The 18,212-nt window shown below is 46.1% G+C and overlaps 1 protein-coding gene across 4 annotated transcripts in view; it reads left to right on the top strand.

Annotated features, from left to right (window-relative positions):
• FLNB (filamin B) overlaps positions 1–18,212 on the top strand; it is a 73,816-nt gene that overhangs the window by 35,094 nt on the left and 20,510 nt on the right. For all 4 annotated transcript variants that reach the window (XM_075762070.1, XM_075762072.1, XM_075762071.1 and 1 more), the window contains exons 10-28: positions 1,035–1,161; positions 1,713–1,849; positions 2,217–2,410; positions 2,767–2,880; positions 3,413–3,556; positions 3,902–4,025; positions 4,278–4,438; positions 5,010–5,100; positions 5,351–5,520; positions 7,663–7,780; positions 8,507–8,769; positions 9,366–9,963; positions 10,193–10,366; positions 10,762–10,924; positions 11,312–11,472; positions 13,051–13,218; positions 14,746–14,869; positions 15,140–15,296; positions 16,916–17,105. In XM_075762070.1, the coding sequence (XP_075618185.1) occupies positions 1,035–1,161; positions 1,713–1,849; positions 2,217–2,410; positions 2,767–2,880; positions 3,413–3,556; positions 3,902–4,025; positions 4,278–4,438; positions 5,010–5,100; positions 5,351–5,520; positions 7,663–7,780; positions 8,507–8,769; positions 9,366–9,963; positions 10,193–10,366; positions 10,762–10,924; positions 11,312–11,472; positions 13,051–13,218; positions 14,746–14,869; positions 15,140–15,296; positions 16,916–17,105 (3,378 nt within the window). The remainder of the gene's footprint in view (positions 1–1,034; positions 1,162–1,712; positions 1,850–2,216; positions 2,411–2,766; positions 2,881–3,412; positions 3,557–3,901; positions 4,026–4,277; positions 4,439–5,009; positions 5,101–5,350; positions 5,521–7,662; positions 7,781–8,506; positions 8,770–9,365; positions 9,964–10,192; positions 10,367–10,761; positions 10,925–11,311; positions 11,473–13,050; positions 13,219–14,745; positions 14,870–15,139; positions 15,297–16,915; positions 17,106–18,212) is intronic.

The following is an 18,212-nucleotide window of genomic DNA, read 5'->3' on the forward strand; positions in this document are numbered from 1 at the left end:
ATCTGCAGGGCTGGGTAAGATTATGCCTGGTTTAGGTGTCTCCATTTTAATGCATATCGATTAGCAAAACTGAGAAAATCCATGTGTCTGCCTGCTGTGGCCTCCAAGCTTTATGGTTTTGCATCACATCTTCATCTGATGCGTGGGAGCAAGTCATGCTCCAGGGTCTCTGACAGGGTGGAAATCCTGTTCTTGCAAAGCTAGGAACGGCTCAGAGCAGCACTCCTGGCTGCAATGGATGCTTGGGCACATGAGCAGGAGATGTTTGAGGGAACCTGTAGTCTGGCATGGGGACCTTCTGCCAGGGTCCGTCCCCAGGTCCTCTGCTGTGTCCTGAGCTCTGGATGTGGCCCTCCACCTGGACCACGGCAGGCTGGGGCAACAGGAGCGCCGGCAGCCGCTGGGTCTTGCAGCGGGCTCCTGAGGCTGCCAGCAGCAGTGGCCGTGCTGCTGGTCTCCGGGAGCTGCTGTGCTTGTGTTGCACTCGTGAGCTGGTCACCTCCCCCCGGCTGGGACAGTATTAAAAGGTGCATTGTATTGCCTTCACCTCCTCCACACGCACAGTGCTCTGACTGTGTGGCTTAATGCGGTTACGGGGGGAAAAAAGCAACAGACGTATCGATGTAAATTTTAGTGTATTAAGCTTTTCTCCCTAAATTCTTCGTCTTGAAGAAAATGAAAAGTAGGCATTCCCTGCATACTTGTGGTTGCAAAGTCTGACAAATGTTAAGCTTTTTTGTTTTAACATATGACATGCATCATACTGCAGACTAAGAAAATAAAACACAAGGGAACCTATTAAGTCTGGTAACTTAAAATATTTTCTGCTGTATTTCTTCTGGAAGTGTTTGCTGTCTTTGTCCTAGAGGGCAACTAGAACTAACTTCCTTTATAACCTGACCTTTTTTTTTTTTTCTGGTGGAAGAAATTTATTCTTGCAAGCTAAAATAAATACTAGAAAACATGAACTTGTCTGAGTAATTGAAGGCAGGATGGAAGCTGTTAAGTTTAATGCTGAACTGATCTTTCAACAGAGGGCTTGGAGGAGCTGGTGAAACAAAAAGGCTTTATGGATGGTGTATATGCATTTGAATATTATCCAGTTACCCCAGGGAAATATGTGGTCACGATTACATGGGGTGGGCACAACATCCCAAAAAGGTGAGTTAGAAGTAGCTTTTTCTGAGTTTTTGTGGCCTTCGGTGGGTTGTGTAGTTGGTGGGCTTTTAAAGCAACGTTGACATTTGAAGAAGCTCTGGTGGGGAACAAAGTTAGTGGCCAGCAGTTGCTGTGACAGTTTGTCTACAGCTTGGTTTAGGGCTGCAGCGGCTTGTATTGGGAAGGCTTGGAAAGGTGATTCGCATCAGCCTTGCTAAACCCAAAATGATGAATACAAAACCCAATAAAACTTGGTGGATCGTACAGCTTGGACTTCACTGTGAGACTTTGAAGGGATCTGTTATGTTAGTGTCCAGGGCTACAGCAAACAGTGGAAGCCAAGTATTTCTCAGTATTTGTGCAAGACGTTAAGCACGTGATGGGTTGAATGACCTCTCTGCTAGAAAGACAGTCTGCTGGGCACTGCGCCACCACACGATAGCATCTATTAATTTGGGAAATCCAATGTAAAAGCTCATTAAAATGCCTGGGGAAAAACATGGATCCTGTCCTTGTCCTCATTTCTAATCCCATGCTTTGTTTTTCTCTTGTAGCCCCTTTGAAGTTCAAGTGGGTCATGAAGCAGGTCCTCAGAAAGTGCGAGCCTGGGGGCCAGGACTGCATGAGGGGATTGTGGGCAAATCGGCTGACTTCGTGGTAGAGTCCATTGGCACAGAAGTTGGCTCTCTTGGTATGTTACTGTACTTAGTTTCCCTGCAATATTTATATATTGCAACGCTAGCAACGAACTCATGAGTAACAATAGCTTTCCCAGCAGCAGAGAAACCACGTCTCTAAGACGTTTTGGTCTAAACACAAACTTGTATCAGAGTATCAAAGGCAAGTCCAAGAGACAGGAACGTGTGTGGTAGGGAGTGTTAGCTGTGGTTTTGTGGGATGAGATCCAGAAGAGAATGATGGATTATTTCCTATATTGCAGAAGGGCGATAGAGAGCATCAGGCGTGGTTATGGCTAATAAAAAGCAGTCTGGGGAAGTGGTGTTAAACTAGCAACCACCGCAAACCTAACATGAGGAACTTAATTGTTCCTTTTTCAGGCTTTGCAATAGAAGGCCCTTCTCAGGCTAAAATTGAGTGTGATGACAAGAACGATGGCTCATGTGATGTGAAGTATTGGCCCAAAGAGCCTGGTGAATATGCTGTGCACATCATGTGCGATGATGAGGACATAAAAGACAGCCCTTACATGGCATTCATCCGACCAGCTTCAGGAGACTTCAACCCGGATAAGGTGATGTATAAGAGTTCACTGATGGCATAACACATGTCTGATATAACTACAGTAGAGATTTTTCTGAAGGCTTCTGGTAGCAGACTTGACTCTTAAGCTACCTCTACTTAAAACTCTGAATTTGCCATGCTCCAGCTAGATACTACTCAGCTTCTTCTAATAACACTCTTGTGGTTTTGATTTAATGTAATGAAAACTTGCTGAATTAGTCCAAATTCTCAACTTTGCACTAGCCTCTACTTGTATCCCATGCTTCATGGGTTTTGTGGGAAGGGGAAGGTCTTTAGAAATAAATCATTTAGTTTTACTTCTCTTTCTGAACTGCTAGCTAAGACTCTTGGGGTGGTTTTTTTTAGGTGAAGGCTTATGGCCCGGGCTTGGAGAGGACTGGCTGTATAGTGAACAATCCTGCTGAGTTCACAGTTGAAACCAAGGACGCTGGGAAAGCACCTCTGAAGATGTATGCACAGGTAAAAAGCCAAAGGCAGCTATGTGAAACTTCAGCAAAAGGGCTTTAATACTGTTGAGAAAAATGCCTTAAGTATTTCTACTTGCTTACACACCACTTAATTCTGGGCATGTGTAATTCTCTCAAAGCTCTGTGCTTTGATCTGTGTAATGTAGTCAGGCAACAAACCTAACTCAAGACAAGGTGACTTCTCCCTGGTGTACGAAATACATGGCTTTGCTTCCTTACTTGGAGTCTCCTCAGCAAAGCAAGCTGTAATTTCCTGGAGTTGTCATTTGGAAGCACCCACAAAGTGTCTCTGAGCCTGTGAATTTCAGGCGAGCTTGTTAAAATGTGTTTTGTAGGATGATGTGTTAGGAATGAGCAAGTGTTAGATGAGGAAGACTTACGGGAGTGTAATTTGCATTTCTTCAGTATTTCTGAGCAGCAGTTCTGGAAAAATAGCCCCACATTTTGGAACAGTCCTGGGTTGTTCAAACTGTGCAAACATTTTTAAAGTACCTGAACCTTCTGCTTGTGTTACTGCTTTTTAGGATGGAGAAGGAAACCCTATCGATATCCAGATAAAGAGCAAGCCTGATGGTGTGTTCGCCTGTTCCTACGTGCCAGTTAAACCAATCAAACATACAATTTCTGTTGTCTGGGGAGGAGCCAACGTGCCCAATAGCCCATTTAGGGTAAGTACAGAGGCGGATATTACCAGCTCTAGCCGAGTAGGACATTCATGCTTACAACTACTTGTTACTACAACTAGGCTGATAAAACCCTTCTGTGAACTTCAAGGAGGGTGTGCCCTTCTGCTCCCATTTTTTAGGAATCTGTCCACTTGAAAAAAGCTTTCTGTTTTTTACAAGCTCACATGTTGGAGGTCTGTCAGTCCAGCTGCAGCCTGGGGGAGTTGGGGCAATTCCCTCTTGCCTTGGTGCTGTTTTCCTGTAGCCTCTCTCCAAGCAATGCTCCGACTTGACTGGATCTCGAGCATGACACAGATGTGCGATTTTGACCCTTGTGAATCCGTGTAGGTCCTTATAGGTCAAGGGAGTCATCCTCAGAAAGTGAAAGTATTTGGACCTGGCGTGGAGAGAACTGGCCTGAAAGCGAACGAGCCGACCCACTTCACTGTCGACTGCACGGACGCGGGAGAAGGTAAAGGCAGTCTGGGCTGTTGCTCAGAACCACAGGTCATGCAAGGGGGGCACTATGTACTGTTTCATACTGGTTTTGCTTGTTTCATGGAAAAAACCTTGGGAAGCAGAACATTGCAATGAATTGTGATGTGATCTGTTACACTAATTAACATGGTGACTTGAACAACTACCCGGAAATGGGAATGCGCTGGCTGTTTGCCTAGCAGTGTCAGTACTGTCCAGTAGCAAGACCTCCATTTGCTTTTCCTAGGTGATGTCAGTGTTGGAATTAAGTGTGATGCTCGTGTGGTCAGCGATGAGGAAGAAGACATAGATTTTGACATCATCCACAACGCTAATGATACATTCACAGTGAAATACGCACCACCCGCCGCTGGGCGCTACACTATTAAAGTGCTTTTTGCAGGAGAGGTTTGTAATCTTCATTTTAGAGTCTGATATTTCCGGAGTGTGTTTATCTGCTCTTTGATCACCGGGCACATGCCACTCCACAGCTGGCTGTGGTGGCTCACAGCTGGCTCCTTCTGCTTCAGCCCACGTGCACTTCGTCTGGTCACTGTTTCTAAAAACGCTTTTGTAGTACTTGAAGGTACATGAATGAGAGGGTTTGGCTGGAGACGCTGAAGTTCAAGCATGTGATGTGTTGGGCTGGCATAATGAGCGTGGTCTCAGTGATGGGGCAACGCTGCTTTCTAAAGGATCGAAAACCTAAGTGACTCTCCAAGGAACACGGGAATAAAAATAAGTTTTCCTTTAAAAAAACAAAAAGGGAGAGAGGCCCCAGCAAACTGTCCAGCTATTAACTTTGCCCTACTTTGAACTTTGACTACTCAGTAAGGCAGAGCAGAGTGTTTAATTGAGGCGAAATTTTACTCAAGATGGTGCTGGAGTTAAAGCAGGAGTATCTTACAAATGATTGTCTGCCTTGGTTTGGTTAGTGAAGAGTGACCTGGTTATGTTTAGAGCTGTGTTTCTATTGCAGGAAATTCCTGCCAGCCCGTTCAGAGTTAAAGTGGACCCCTCGCACGATGCTAGCAAAGTGAAAGCTGAAGGACCTGGGCTGAACAAAACTGGTGAGAGCTGGGTTGAGCCACTGGAGCGGCCAGCACTGGACTGTGGGGGGCTGTTGGGGGGCAGCCGCTGCCTGGCTGAGCATTGCTGGGATGCAGTCCTGGATACAGCGGGGTGGGGTGCCAGGCGGTTGGAAACTACTCCATCCCCTTGGCATTTTGCTTGACTAGGCTTTATAGGTACCGAACGCTTTTTTGGGAAGAGTTTCTGTGTGCGAGCTCTGCATAAATTAGAATTAACATTTTTCTTCAGGCGTGGAAAATGGCAAGCCAACGCACTTCACTGTGTTCACCAAGGGAGCTGGAAAAGCGCCGCTGGATGTGCAGTTCAGCAGCTCGGTGCCAGGAGACGCGGTGGCAGATCTGGATGTCATTGACAACTATGACTATTCCCACACTGTTAGGTACACTCCAATACAGCAGGTAGGTCTGACTCGTGAACGGCTCATGTTGACTTCCCTCCCTGGTACCCGTGCGCAGAGGAATGAGCAGATAAAACTTGCCAGAGTGTCCTGTTCCCCGGGATCCCTAAAGCCTGCAGGACAATTGGGATTGGAAAGCAGTAATGCAATTTTCTGGTTGTAGTCATTGATAGCTTGTCACAGTTTTCTGGGAACAAGTGAGATATTGAAGCAGTAGTGCACAGCTCATGTTGTCGTTCCACACCTTATCAGTTGAAGAGGAAAGATGGTAAATGGAGCTGGCTGCTGCACCAGCTGCTTTGGGCTGCTGCGATTCTGTAAAATTGGGGCTGTGGTGTGCTGCCTCTCAGCAAGCCGCTGTCGTCAAAGGAGCTGTAGTGCAAACCAGAGTGGGGACAAGCAGCACAGCGTTTGGGTGATGGTGCAGCAGCTCCCCAGTAGAAAAGTGAAGGAGTCAGTGCTGGGGAGGGAAGCTGGGCTCCAGATTAAATGCGTCCAAGTATTTGTCTGTATTTGAGGTTTGCCCTTGGGTTGGAAAAAAATTCAGTCTAACTCGTTTTGGTTCACAGACAGATGCTTCCTAGCAACACTATTAAGGAGCTGAAAGTGGAAGCTGCTAATAACTAGAAGTATTTTTCCTTGTGCTGTGCTTGCATGTTTGTAAAGGGCCACGGAATGCCAGAATGCACGGATCTCCTGTATTTCTGAAGACATAGGTGCTGTAGTGCTGAGATAAGAGTTTTGCTGCTCCTGTTCTGCTGAACAGACACAAGAGCTACTCGGTCATCTGCGCCCGCTTCCTTGAATGTGGCTGTATAAAAGTGAACTGATACGGAGGACTGCAGCATGATTTATCTGATAATGCTGGATTAGCATTCTTGGAGGCACCATAGAGCTAGCATTTGTTTTTGGATGAGGCAGTTGCATGATCTCAGGATGTGGCTGGCGTGCCTGTTTGGAGAAGCTTTAGCTCGTTCAGTCAGGGTTTGTATGCAGAAGGGAGGAAAGTTGTCTGAACTCTGTGTGTGTGAGCGAGCAGTACCAGATTGCTACGTTTCACGTGAAAAACAGTGGTGAAACAAGCCAGGATGCCCAAACCAGGTTTCCCGCTTGGGCCTCCTATCTGGAGGGGTACCTTGGGTCACAGAGCAGCTGTGGACTTACAGGAGATGCTCGCAGATAGCAGTGGCAGGAAAGCAGTGGTTAACAAGAGGAGATGATTACAGACTACACAGCAATTAGAGCAGCCTTGTTGTCCCTCCAGGCTGTGAGCACGTAGGTTGTTCCTGGACCCTGTGTTTCTCAGGTTCGTAAGCAGCAGCTTACAAGTGAGACTGGACTCTTCAGAGCAGGGGGAGGACGGACTAGGTAGTTAAATTCCTGAGGGGCCGCGTCAGCAGCAGAGGAGCCTTGGTTTAATGCTGTTTACCCAGCCTTATCTATCTCACGGTGTTGCTACAGCTACCCGTGTGTGTGTTTTCTAAAAACAACCAAGAACAATCATGGAAGCTATTCGCTAGCTTGCGTGAAGCATCCATGATTATTTCACTTGGGAGCTGAACCGGCCAAGAACGAAAAGTAAGCAAACGGTGAATATAGCTAAAATATGGGCTGTGGTAGGAGAGAATAAAAGGAGCACACATCGTGGGCTGGAGCTTGCCATGGCTGTGTGGTATTCCAGCCAAAATACACAAGAGCATTAATCTTTCTGACTTGTAGAGCTTAAAACCCTGGTATTTCAGATGCTGTAATAATACAGCCTCTTTGCAGGCTTGGCTTTGGCCCGGCCTCTCCGTGCGGTGGAAGGGGATACCTGGGCTGGAGCACTGGGATGTTCATTCAGCTGTCGGGTCTGAGCACCGGGAGGGTGGGAGCCAGCCTGAGCCAGAGGTTTCGCCAGGCAGCTTGACTATAGTCTAATTAAATGTTGGAAAGAACTGTCTTTTTCTCTCTTCCTGCATTAAATACAAACCATTTAATACTTTGAAGGGCTGCAGTGGGATGAGAGCTTGAGAGTCCATAAAGCAGTAAGTTTGGCTGTAGCCAGCTAAGATGGATTAGGTGAAGTGGTTATGTACTGCTCGGGTGTTAGTGTGTCTGTATGAAGTGAGGAACTGAGCTAACTTGTAAATTCTCCAACTAGGGTCCAATGAAGGTTTTGGTAACTTACGGTGGTGATCCTATCCCTAAAAGCCCTTTCACTGTGGGTGTTGCTGCTCCACTAGACCTAAGCAAAGTTAAAGTCAATGGACTCGAAAACAGTAAGTACCTCTGGGCTGGAAGCCCCATCGCCTGCCTCTGAAGTGTCTCCTGAATCTGGGCAATAGCCAACATGTCCTGCCGAAACAGCAGTGGGCAAAACAATCTTCTTTTTAACTTGCTACAGTTGGGGATTAGCCAGCTCCAACTTTATAGCTTGATCACTCTGATTTGGTCCTCTTGAGGACTGAATTTCAATTTAGAAATTTAGAATTTTTTTTTTTTTTTTTTTTTTTTTTTTTTTAGCAAAAATTACATAGTGATCTGGACAAAGCATGTATTGGGGTTTAGTCCCTTTTGGTGACAGAGCCAGACTCTTCACCAGGCTGGGTACCTGCTGATGAAATCTGGTTTCTTTGCGGCTAGATGGCTGTTTGTTCAAATATATGTAACTGCTACAGTGCAGAATGTCATTCATACAGTCTCTTTGTTTTCTAGAAGTGGAAAAGCTTAGGGCTGTGAAATATTGAAACACCCTGAAATGAGCCTCTGCTGCTGTCAGGCCATGTCTTACAGGCTTGTTTAGCACTGTAGCTTTGTAGCTTCAATTAGCCAAAGCACTTGTTTATTTTTTTGTTTGATTTGGCAGGTTTTTTGCATGGAGAAGGATGCAGACTGAGCAGGGCTCTGCCAGTGCTTGCTCCCTTGGTAGTACATGCATGAGAAATTTCTTGGAGCACTGTCTGATGTTGAGTACTTAACGTAGTAATATGGGTTTTGTCTTTCAGGAGTGGAAGTAGGAAAGGATCAGGAATTTGTAATTGAAACCAAAGGAGCTGGTGGGCAAGGTAAACTGGATGTTAATATTTCCAGTCCTATGAGGAAAGCTGTGCCATGTCTGGTGGAACCAGTCCTGGGTAAGGAGTGCAGCACTGCAAAATACATCCCAAGGGAAGAAGGACTGTACATGGTAGATGTGAGCTATGATGGCAACCCAATCCCAGGGAGCCCCTATACTGTGGAGGCCACGCTACCTCCAGACCCCTCCAAGGTAAGTGAATGGTTTAGGGCTATAACAGCAGCTGATACCTGAAAACTGAATTGTGGGCTATTGCATGAGATTTGGCTTGGTTTTGGCCAAACCAGACTCAGACGCAGAGCGCTGAGCTGTTCCTTTTGCAGGCTTTGTGACTCATGGAAGTCATTCCTATACCATTGTACTTGAAAAACATTGAACTAATTAAGGCATCCTGCATAATGTGGCAAAGACAAGTAGTGCTCCTAATTTAATAGAAGTGGGCCTCATGAGCATCTCGACTGTTTTGAGATGCTTCTTTCGAAGGAAATAGATTTCAAGAAAAATGTGTGTATAGCAATCAAATATTTTAATGTTTCTACCTTTTATATCCCGTGGCTATATAAAAACATCTATGGTGAGAAGATGAATATCCTTGCCTGGAAATCTCTTTGGAGGAGAGATACCAACTTTACGTAAAACTGGGAGGAGTGGCAAAGGAGGCGTTGATTTCTGTGTATATTTAAGAGCTTGTTAATCAAGTCCCACATACAAACAAGTCTAATGAGGCAGTCTGTGCTGCCAATAAAATGAAAAAAATGAGTTTAGCTCAATTGCATATTCTCTTCTAGGTAAAAGCTCATGGTCCAGGTCTTCGAGGGGGCCTCGTTGGAAAACCAGCTCAATTCACGATAGATACCAAAGGGGCAGGAACTGGAGGTTTGGGTTTGACGGTAGAAGGCCCATGTGAAGCTAAAATTGAATGCTCGGACAATGGCGATGGAACCTGCTCTGTGTCCTACCTGCCTACGAAGCCTGGAGAGTATTTTGTAAACATCCTCTTCGAAGAAGTTCACATTCCTGGTTCGCCGTTTAAGGCAGACATAGAAATGCCGTTTGATGTCTCTAAAGTCGTTGCCACGGGCCCGGGTCTGGAACGTGGTAAAGTAGGGGAGGCAGGGCTGCTGAACGTCGACTGCACCGAAGCGGGTCCCGGGGACCTGAGGGTAGACATGGTGTCGGATACTGGTTCCAAAGCCGAGGTCCAGATCGATGATAACAAAGACGGGACCTATGTCGTAACGTACGTGCCGCTCTCGGCTGGCATGTACACGATCAAGATGAGATATGGAGGAGAGCAAGTGCCTAAATTCCCAGCCCGTGTCAAAGTGGAGCCAGCTGTGGACACAAGCAGAGTTAAAGTGTTGGGGCCAGGAGTGGAAGGGAAAGGTGAGAATAACTTGTTATCAGAGTTGGTAGGACTTGCGGTCCTTGATCCTGCACAGAGTATTCTAAGCATTAAAAGTTGTTATAGCCTTGCGTGTTTCCATGGTGACCCTCAGGCGGGGGTGTTTCGTTATGTTCCCAAATTAGTTGTTTATCGTGCTGGTTCACAAAATGTTTTGTCGTCCGAAATACATGTGATTCTTGAAGTGACTCTTCAAAACGTATCCTGCAGATGTCTTCCGAGAAGCTACAACTGAGTTCACTGTGGATGCTCGACCTCTAACGAAGGCTGGTGGTGACCACATCAGGACGCAGATCACGAGCCCGTCTGGCTCCCCCACAGACTGTCTCATCCAAGACAACGCCGATGGAACGTATTCAGTAGAGTACACGCCATTTGAAAAGGGTAACCTCTGGGTTTTTGTTTTGTTGTTTTTAGTTTTTTTCACTTGAGAGGGGAAAACCAAGAGCAGGCAGCTCTTCTGACACTTTTATTTGGCAAACTGCTGAGGTCTGCCAGTAACTTGTTGGCATCTTAGCAAGGTTTTTGCCAGTAGAGGAGCTAATTCTGCAGGAAGTAGCTCTATTTTAATTTGAAGAACTGACTTTTACAGTAAGTTGGCTTCAGAACAACAGCATGTACATGGCATCTTGGTTATGAAATGCTAGTGAAGTCTTGTGAAATGCAGGAGGAAGCTCCTACCCATATCCTGGCATTTAAGTCTGTAGCATCTTGTGGAAGTCATGTTAAGTGATGAGAATATTTAGGGAATTTGGGAAGTGTTTTTGTTCTCTTAACAGGTCCACACACAGTCAGTGTAACGTACGATGGCGTACCTGTGCCAAACAGTCCCTTCAGAGTGAATGTGACAGAGGGCTGCCATCCATCACGCGTGAAGGCACAAGGACCCGGACTCAAAGAGGCTTTCACAAATCAGCCAAATGCCTTTTCGGTTGTCACCAGGTAAAGGGGCCTACTTGATCCTTAAGGAGTATCTGAGGGAGAGAGGAGCGTGGTGAGCTGTGTGATGCAGGATGCTAAACCCAGTACAAGTATTTATAAAAAGGCCAAACTGCATCCTTTTGATTACTGTGTGTGCTACCTCATCGCGTACGGAGCACTCTGCTCTGCAGAGGTTAGGGGTTGATAATGGTTGAGGATAAAATTCTGGGAAGATGTGAGTGGGGTTATGCTGAACAGCTTTGCATGCCAGAGCACGCTGAAGGCTGGACATCAGAAGTCAGGTTACTGCGTTTCCAGTAAAAGTAAAATTGCAGCGAGAGCTTGTGAAGGCTACGAAGCTGCTGTTAAAAGCAGGTAATTCTAATGATGTGCATTTCTGTCTTGCAGAGGGGCAGGAATTGGTGGCCTTGGAATAACTGTTGAAGGACCTTCAGAGTCTAAAATAAGCTGTAAAGATAACAAGGATGGGAGCTGCAGCGCCGAGTATGTTCCTTATGTTCCAGGAGACTACGATGTTAACATCACGTATGGGGGAGAGCATATTCCTGGTAAGAACTCAGCAGCTTTCAGAGTAGGGAAGGTGCTGAGCTAAGGACTCGGTGGCTGCATCTCGCTCATGCTGGGAGATGTTGAGGTTTTGACTTTCTGCTTTTCCTGGGAATTCAGGCAGAAACAGCGGTGATACTTGTTCCTTGCAGCTGGCAGGGAAGTGTGGAGCACTGTGTGCTGTGGTGCGGTAGTTTTGAGGAAGGACTGCAGTCCGTTCTCACTTCTGAAATTGCTTCTGTGGGGATGTGGAGGAGCCTTGTGAAGACTGTAGCACGAGCTGGGGAGAACCAAAGAGCGGGTACAGATGGGTGGGATAGGGAAAAAGACCCTAGCCTTGACAAACAACTGATACAGCCCGTGGTGTTTGTGTTAGGTCATGTCTCTCCTGCCCCAAGTGGTGCGTAGTACCTTAGGTTAAGAAAATAGCCCTTTGGTATGTGGATGCCTTCAAGACTGTTTTGCAGTAGGTGGTCTAACGGGTGAGCTGGTCATGAGGATTGTATTAAACACTGGAAGTTTTGGTCACTGCGGAAAGAGTAGTGACTGTTTCCTAAAACACACATTTACTTGTGTATGCATTTGCACTGGATGTTAAGCTGGAGTGAAGTAGGTTTAAGCAATATTCCAGGTACATCTGGCATCCAGTAGTTCACAGCTAAAAGAAGGACATTCTACTTGATAGCAAGAATTAAATGATCTTAAGTGCCAGACCCATTTTCCTGTGATGTTAGAGTTCTTACATGCTGTTATACAGCAAACATCTAGGTGTTCTTCCCTAGACACTGAGTGAGCTGATTTTTTTCCTGTTGGTCCCATTTGGTTTGTCAGCATATTGAACTTGGTAAAATGTGAAGGAAACAAGTGCATGCATGTCACTTTGTTTGCACTTCTGTTTTTTTCATGCTTTTTTTTTTTTCTGAGGTGTGAGAAGCAGATGGACCACAACTGAATTGTTAAGTAGACAATGAAAATGTAGAAGCACCATCATTACACTTCTGGCTTTTGCAGAAGCAGAGAAGTAGTGTGGAGGCTGTGGGGTTGTCATTCCTGCCTGAGGCTGAGGGACAGTAATAGAAAAGCCAAAGGAAAAGTGGGAAAAAGGACCTTTGGTTATAATCTCCTGTGTGCTGGGATCTTGTAAAATGGTGTTGTATAATCTGTGGCACCTTGCCTTTTTGAGCTAGGATGTTAGCAGCTCCTCTGCGTAGTAGTGTTAGAGGGCTCTCACTCCCTGGGAACAGATCAGCTTCTGTTGATGGCTGCGGTCATTCCTCTCCCTGCTGGGATCCACCAGCAGCGTGAGTCGAGCAGCAGCAGATTTATCCAGAATAGCTGCTCTTCCAAAACTGTTCCTGTGAACGACAATGTTTCATCAGCTGAGAGTTGATGTGCCAGTTCTGTCCTTAGTTTTTAAACCATAATGAGATCCACCTCTGCATTATACTAGCTTTTCTGGGTTGCAGCTGCATGAAAGGTTTGAGGGACCTGTGGATTTGGCAATTTAGAAGCGTTTACCTGGGCATTTTCCTCTAACTGTTAACTCCGTGGTGGTTAACACTTGCTGCGTTAACTTCCAGGCAGTCCTTTCAAGGTTCCTGTGAAGGATGTTGTGGATCCCAGCAAGGTGAAGATTGCAGGACCAGGTCTGGGAACAGCTGTTCGAGCCAAAGTCCCACAGTCCTTCACTGTAGACACCAGCAAGGCAGGAGTAGCACCCCTCGAGGTGACGGTGGCAGGACCCAGAGGTAAGAACCGAAGTACTTCATCCAGCTGTCCCCCCCGTCTCTGTGTTTGGGTGGGTAACATGGTCCTGGCCCTGCTCGCAAAGGTGGTGATACCACTCGAATGAGAATTTCCCTCAGTTCTTGTTCATCTGGCATGTGCACCTTGAGGGCTGGCCCATGTGTCGTGCTGTAAAAGGAGGAGAACTGTGTCCTGGGTAGTGCTGCTTTGGGCAGTGTCTTTGGTGGCTTAATCCTAATCTTCAGAGCTGGGAGAAGTTACATGAGTAGGCGTCACTGGTGAACAATTGTGGCTCACATTTAGACATCAAAATGTAAATCCAAAGTCTCACGCATGAGCGGTGACTTGGGAGACCCATGTCACTGGGTTGCAGGAGTCTCTGAAATATGGTGGAACCCCTCAGTGGCCCCCAGAGAGCAACAAGGCCCTCAAGCGATAGCGTTAATGATGTTTGCATTAACCTAGGACGCTGTGTCTCGGTGGCACAGTATCTCGGCAGTGAGTACCTTTTGGTTGCAAGTCTCACCTTGCTGGGAGGCGAGAGCTGCTTCCCCACTCAGGTGTCAGGCCACGCTGGTGTGGGTGCCCCGCAGGTAACCCTTCTTTAATTTTAGCGGATGAGACGGATTCCCAGGGATGGCGCTCCCCATTGAAAGCGATTTCGGATTTCTTTAAAGGTGATCCAAAGGGTGACACTAAGACAGGTTTGAATTCTTGATAACTACTGGCAATTTTGGCTCTTGGAAATCCAACTGGCAACAGCAAGAATCATCTGGAGGAGGGAGTGGGATCCAGCGATGTTGCTTTTAGGCTTTGCATGGCAACCATACGTTTCTTTTGCACTCGCTTTACTGCTAATCCTTCCTGTGTTTTAAAGCCAACTTGTAATTGTAGACTGCTTTGTGTGTTGATCTGAACTGATATGACATGTAATCTGCTGTAGATTTAGCTTAATGCAAATTGAAATAATTGATCCTGCTTTCTTAGGACTTTGGCAGCTCGCAGGGCTCTCCTGCCTAGGCAGTGAGCTTGCCTTTCCAAATACCTGATTGTGAAAGACTCGGTTGGTGAATGCTGCACCCCAATTGGCTTTAGGGCTTGATTCTGTGCAGTGAATCCCAGTAACAGTATGTAATCTTGTAGATGATAGTTCAGGCAATTATAACCATTACTCATTTTCTTTCTCGAAAGATCTTCAGTGTACTTTGAGCAATTGCTCTTGACCTGGACTGTACAGAAAGGCAGATTTTTCTCCAGTATTTTCATGCTAGCTTTTGTTTACAGCGAGAAGACGGGAGCCCAGAGAGCAGTGGATAACAAATCTATCTCAGGTCAATGGATCTTGAATACAAAATAAGAGAAACTGATCACTGATCCACGTGCATTGCATCATTCAAAAAAAAACCAATAAAAATTGAAATTTAGCTTGTTGCAAACTGTGAATGAGCTTGGAGCTTTGTGCAGCAAATGGTTGGTGAGGAATTGGGTTTTAATAGTGCAGCTGAGAGAATCGTCTGTTGTTTTTTTAGGAGTTGTGGAGCCTGTTAACGTAGTAGACAACGGAGATGGCACCCACACGGTGGTGTACACCCCTACGCAGGAGGGACCCTACATGATCTCTGTCAAATATGCTGATGAAGAGATTCCTCGCAGGTAAGGTGATGAAGGTAAACTTAGATGAACTGAAGATTGAACGACCTGATTGTGCTCTCCCAGCACGAGCCCTATTTAAGGGCTGGCTGTGGTCCTTTCTATTTAACCAGTGCAGCTCCTTGCATGACTTCAGGGTTCAGTAGTGCTTTGAGCCTGCTGCACCTACAGCAGAGACGGCATAGGGGAGGTGAATCCGAATCTTAGCGGTACTGCAGTAACTGTCAGCCATTGACATGGGAGGAGGGAGCAATAATGGGTTTCCCTTTTAAGTCCCTTCAAGGTGAAGGTGCTTCCTACATACGATGCCAGTAAGGTGACAGCGAGCGGACCAGGTCTCAGTTCCTACGGCATACCAGCCAGCCTGCCTGTGGAGTTCGCTGTGGATGCTAAAGATGCTGGGCAGGGACTCCTGGCTGTACAGATCACTGTAAGTAACTATAAAGCCAAGCAGGAGTGGAAACACGTTGTTCTAGGTGGGCCCGAGTGGCTCCTGTCTGAAGTGTCCACAGCTGTACCCTGACATACCCAGTGTCCTGGAGACTGGGCTGCTGGCTGGACCTTAAGCTCTGGTACAGCAAATTCTTGCACTCTGCATTTGTGAAGCTCTTGAGACTGCTTTTATGAGACTTCTGTCTTAAAGTCAATGCCCATGCTATATTTGTCTCTTGGTTAACCTTATACTCTGCAAATGCCCAAAATGAGATAGTTTCTTGTAAGATTATGACGATGCTGGAATTTTTAATGGAGACAGCCTTCTAGCAGTGTGGTTCAGCAAGACCATGAGATAACATCCACACTGAGCATTGCATGATGATAAATTAACAAACAAGTCTCCCTCAAGGTTGCCAAAAGCCATAAGCTGCTTAAGGAGATACTACAGGAATGTTTTTATTTGACTTTGTTATGGCTCTTCCTGAAATTTCTGGTGCCTGGACTCTGTGGCCTCAGCAAAAAGGTCTCTGGTTAGTGGACCATAAAGCACATTTCTCAGCTCTGGCATGCCTAGATCATGGCATGGCCGGTTGTACTTGCCCTTCTGCATTCTTGCTCCTGTGCTGTCCCACTGTCTGCTCAGGTGCAGCAAAGAAGTTGCCTTTACTCTGGCATGCAAGTGTGCTCTTAAAGGATCCAAAATGCTTATCAGAGCTCCCAGACTGGCCCTGGCTTTGAAGATCAAGTTCCACAAGTCCTGCATGGTGGGAGTGCATAGGTGGTCCTTTTCACAGCATTTGTTCACTTCTTGTTCTGAGCCGTTGAATGTCAAACGTTTCACACGCCTTCCTGAAAGAAGGAAGCTCTTCCGTACTGTACCTAAAATCTCAAGTCCTTTGCAGCTTATACTGTACCCCAGGCAGTGTTAAGTCATAAAATACAAAATGGTGTCAACATGTGGTTCCCTGTGAGCAGGCCTGGAAGACTTTCTAAAATGCTTCATACTTTGCAGCTGATGAATTGCACTGAAAGCTGAGGCCGGGAGTAGCTCTGTCGGAAACGCGCAGTGCTGATCTTGGTTGTAGATATGAAAGCTCGATGCTGAAACTCAGATCTGTATTGTTTATGCATCTCTTTTGATCTTGTATTCAGTGTAGAAATGGTAGACCTACTTTTAACTGTAGACCTTGCAGTGTGTAGACCAAAGCTACCCAGTGCTTTGTCAGGACAGCGCTGCATGGTCTGGCTCCCGATCTGTGCCTCAGGGACCTGGGAAGCGTTCTTCATTTCCAACAGTGATACAACAATGAAGCCTAAAACTTCTTACAGTTAATATAAAGTTCATTAAAATGGCTTGCTGTCTCTCATAAACATTCTTGTATCCAACCAAGGGTAGTTAATAATAGCACGGATTGTTTTATAGTGGTCTGATACCTTTTTGCTCCTAACAGTCTACTCCTGGTACTAGTCCTTGAGTGAAATATATTTAATCTTCAAAAAGCTGCAGTTCTGGTTGAGACTATCTAAATATGGTTGTGAACAGATTTGCTGCCCTGCTAAATGAATTAATAACTAACTTCATAGTGCTTAAATCTTCTGGTTTGCATTCCTCAGGACCAAGAGGGCAAACCCAAGAGAGTGGACATTCATGACAACAAGGATGGCACTTACACAGTCACCTATGTCCCTGACAAAACGGGCCGCTACACCATTGGTGTGAAGTACGGTGGAGATGATATCCCGTCCTCTCCCTATCGGATCCGGGCATCTCCAGCTGGGGATGCCAGCAAGTGTTGGGCCACAGGTACGTGTTGGCTCCTCTCTATTGCTGCTGTTCTACTTGGTGTAAAGCTGCCTTCTGAGTACGGTACAGTTGATGTAATGGGTGCAGAAGATGTGAGAGACTTGTGTAATCTGGCTGCCCTTACAGGAGGGGTTTTCCTAAAGAAGTGCCCACCCTGTGGGTGAGCAGGAATCTCTTGCAGTCTCTAGCAAAACCTTTCAGACTACCTAGACTACTACAAATTGCTTTCTTCAAACTTGTTACAAACAGCCAGATGCAACCGAAGTCTGGTGCTTATTTTGGCCTAGATAAATCCTGCTGAGAATGCAGTGAGGTTGATTTAAAAATAACACATTTGCACACGTTCACTGCATCATGCTCCTTGCACTGCGAGTGTTGCAAGAAGTTTTTGTTCCAAGCAAGAACAGAATTAATTCTGAGGATGTAAATAGCTGGCCGTGTGCTTCTGCATCCGCAAAGCCTGTTCACGCTGGGTGTTATTAGTGGAGGTTTCGGCTTCTTTTGTGTGTCTGGTCAAGGTTGGCCAGGGTCTGAACAGACTTTTGGAAGGTGTGGGTGGAAAGAGAGAACCTAAAGATAAGATTGTTACTACAACTCAAAAAAAAAAATCATTGCCTCAAAAATCAGTGTCTTGGCATAGGGGAAGGACTCCAGATTTGTTGCTGTAGGAGCACACTTACAGCTTCGACCCTTACCCGTTCTCAGGATGAGATCGTCACGTGGCTTTGGGCTGGCCACCACAGCACGCTGTGGCAGGGAGCAGAAGTGACGGGAACTAGTTAGAAGAATGTCACTGAATGTTAAATCCCTTGATTTTAAAATAAATGAGGCAAGACCAGATTGAACAGGGAAACTGAATCTGTGGTTGTAGACCTGTGAGAGTGTCTGGGCACTGTGCTGACCTGCACCGTGCGGTTAGAGCGTACCTGGTGCCCGTCTGGCAGCTGGCTGCTTTCAAGCCTGCTTAAACAGAAATATATTCCTGTCACAGTGGAAAACACAGAGCAGCAGGTACCCCTTTTGCTTCAAAATTTGTTTAAAAGAGGCCTTAATGGCTGAATCTGATACTCTGCCAAGTAACTCAAGTCGCTAATTATTCAAAATAAC

Source organism: Balearica regulorum, chromosome 10 (assembly GCF_011004875.1).
Source record: "Balearica regulorum gibbericeps isolate bBalReg1 chromosome 10, bBalReg1.pri, whole genome shotgun sequence".
Classification (NCBI taxonomy): Eukaryota; Metazoa; Chordata; class Aves; order Gruiformes; family Gruidae; genus Balearica; species Balearica regulorum.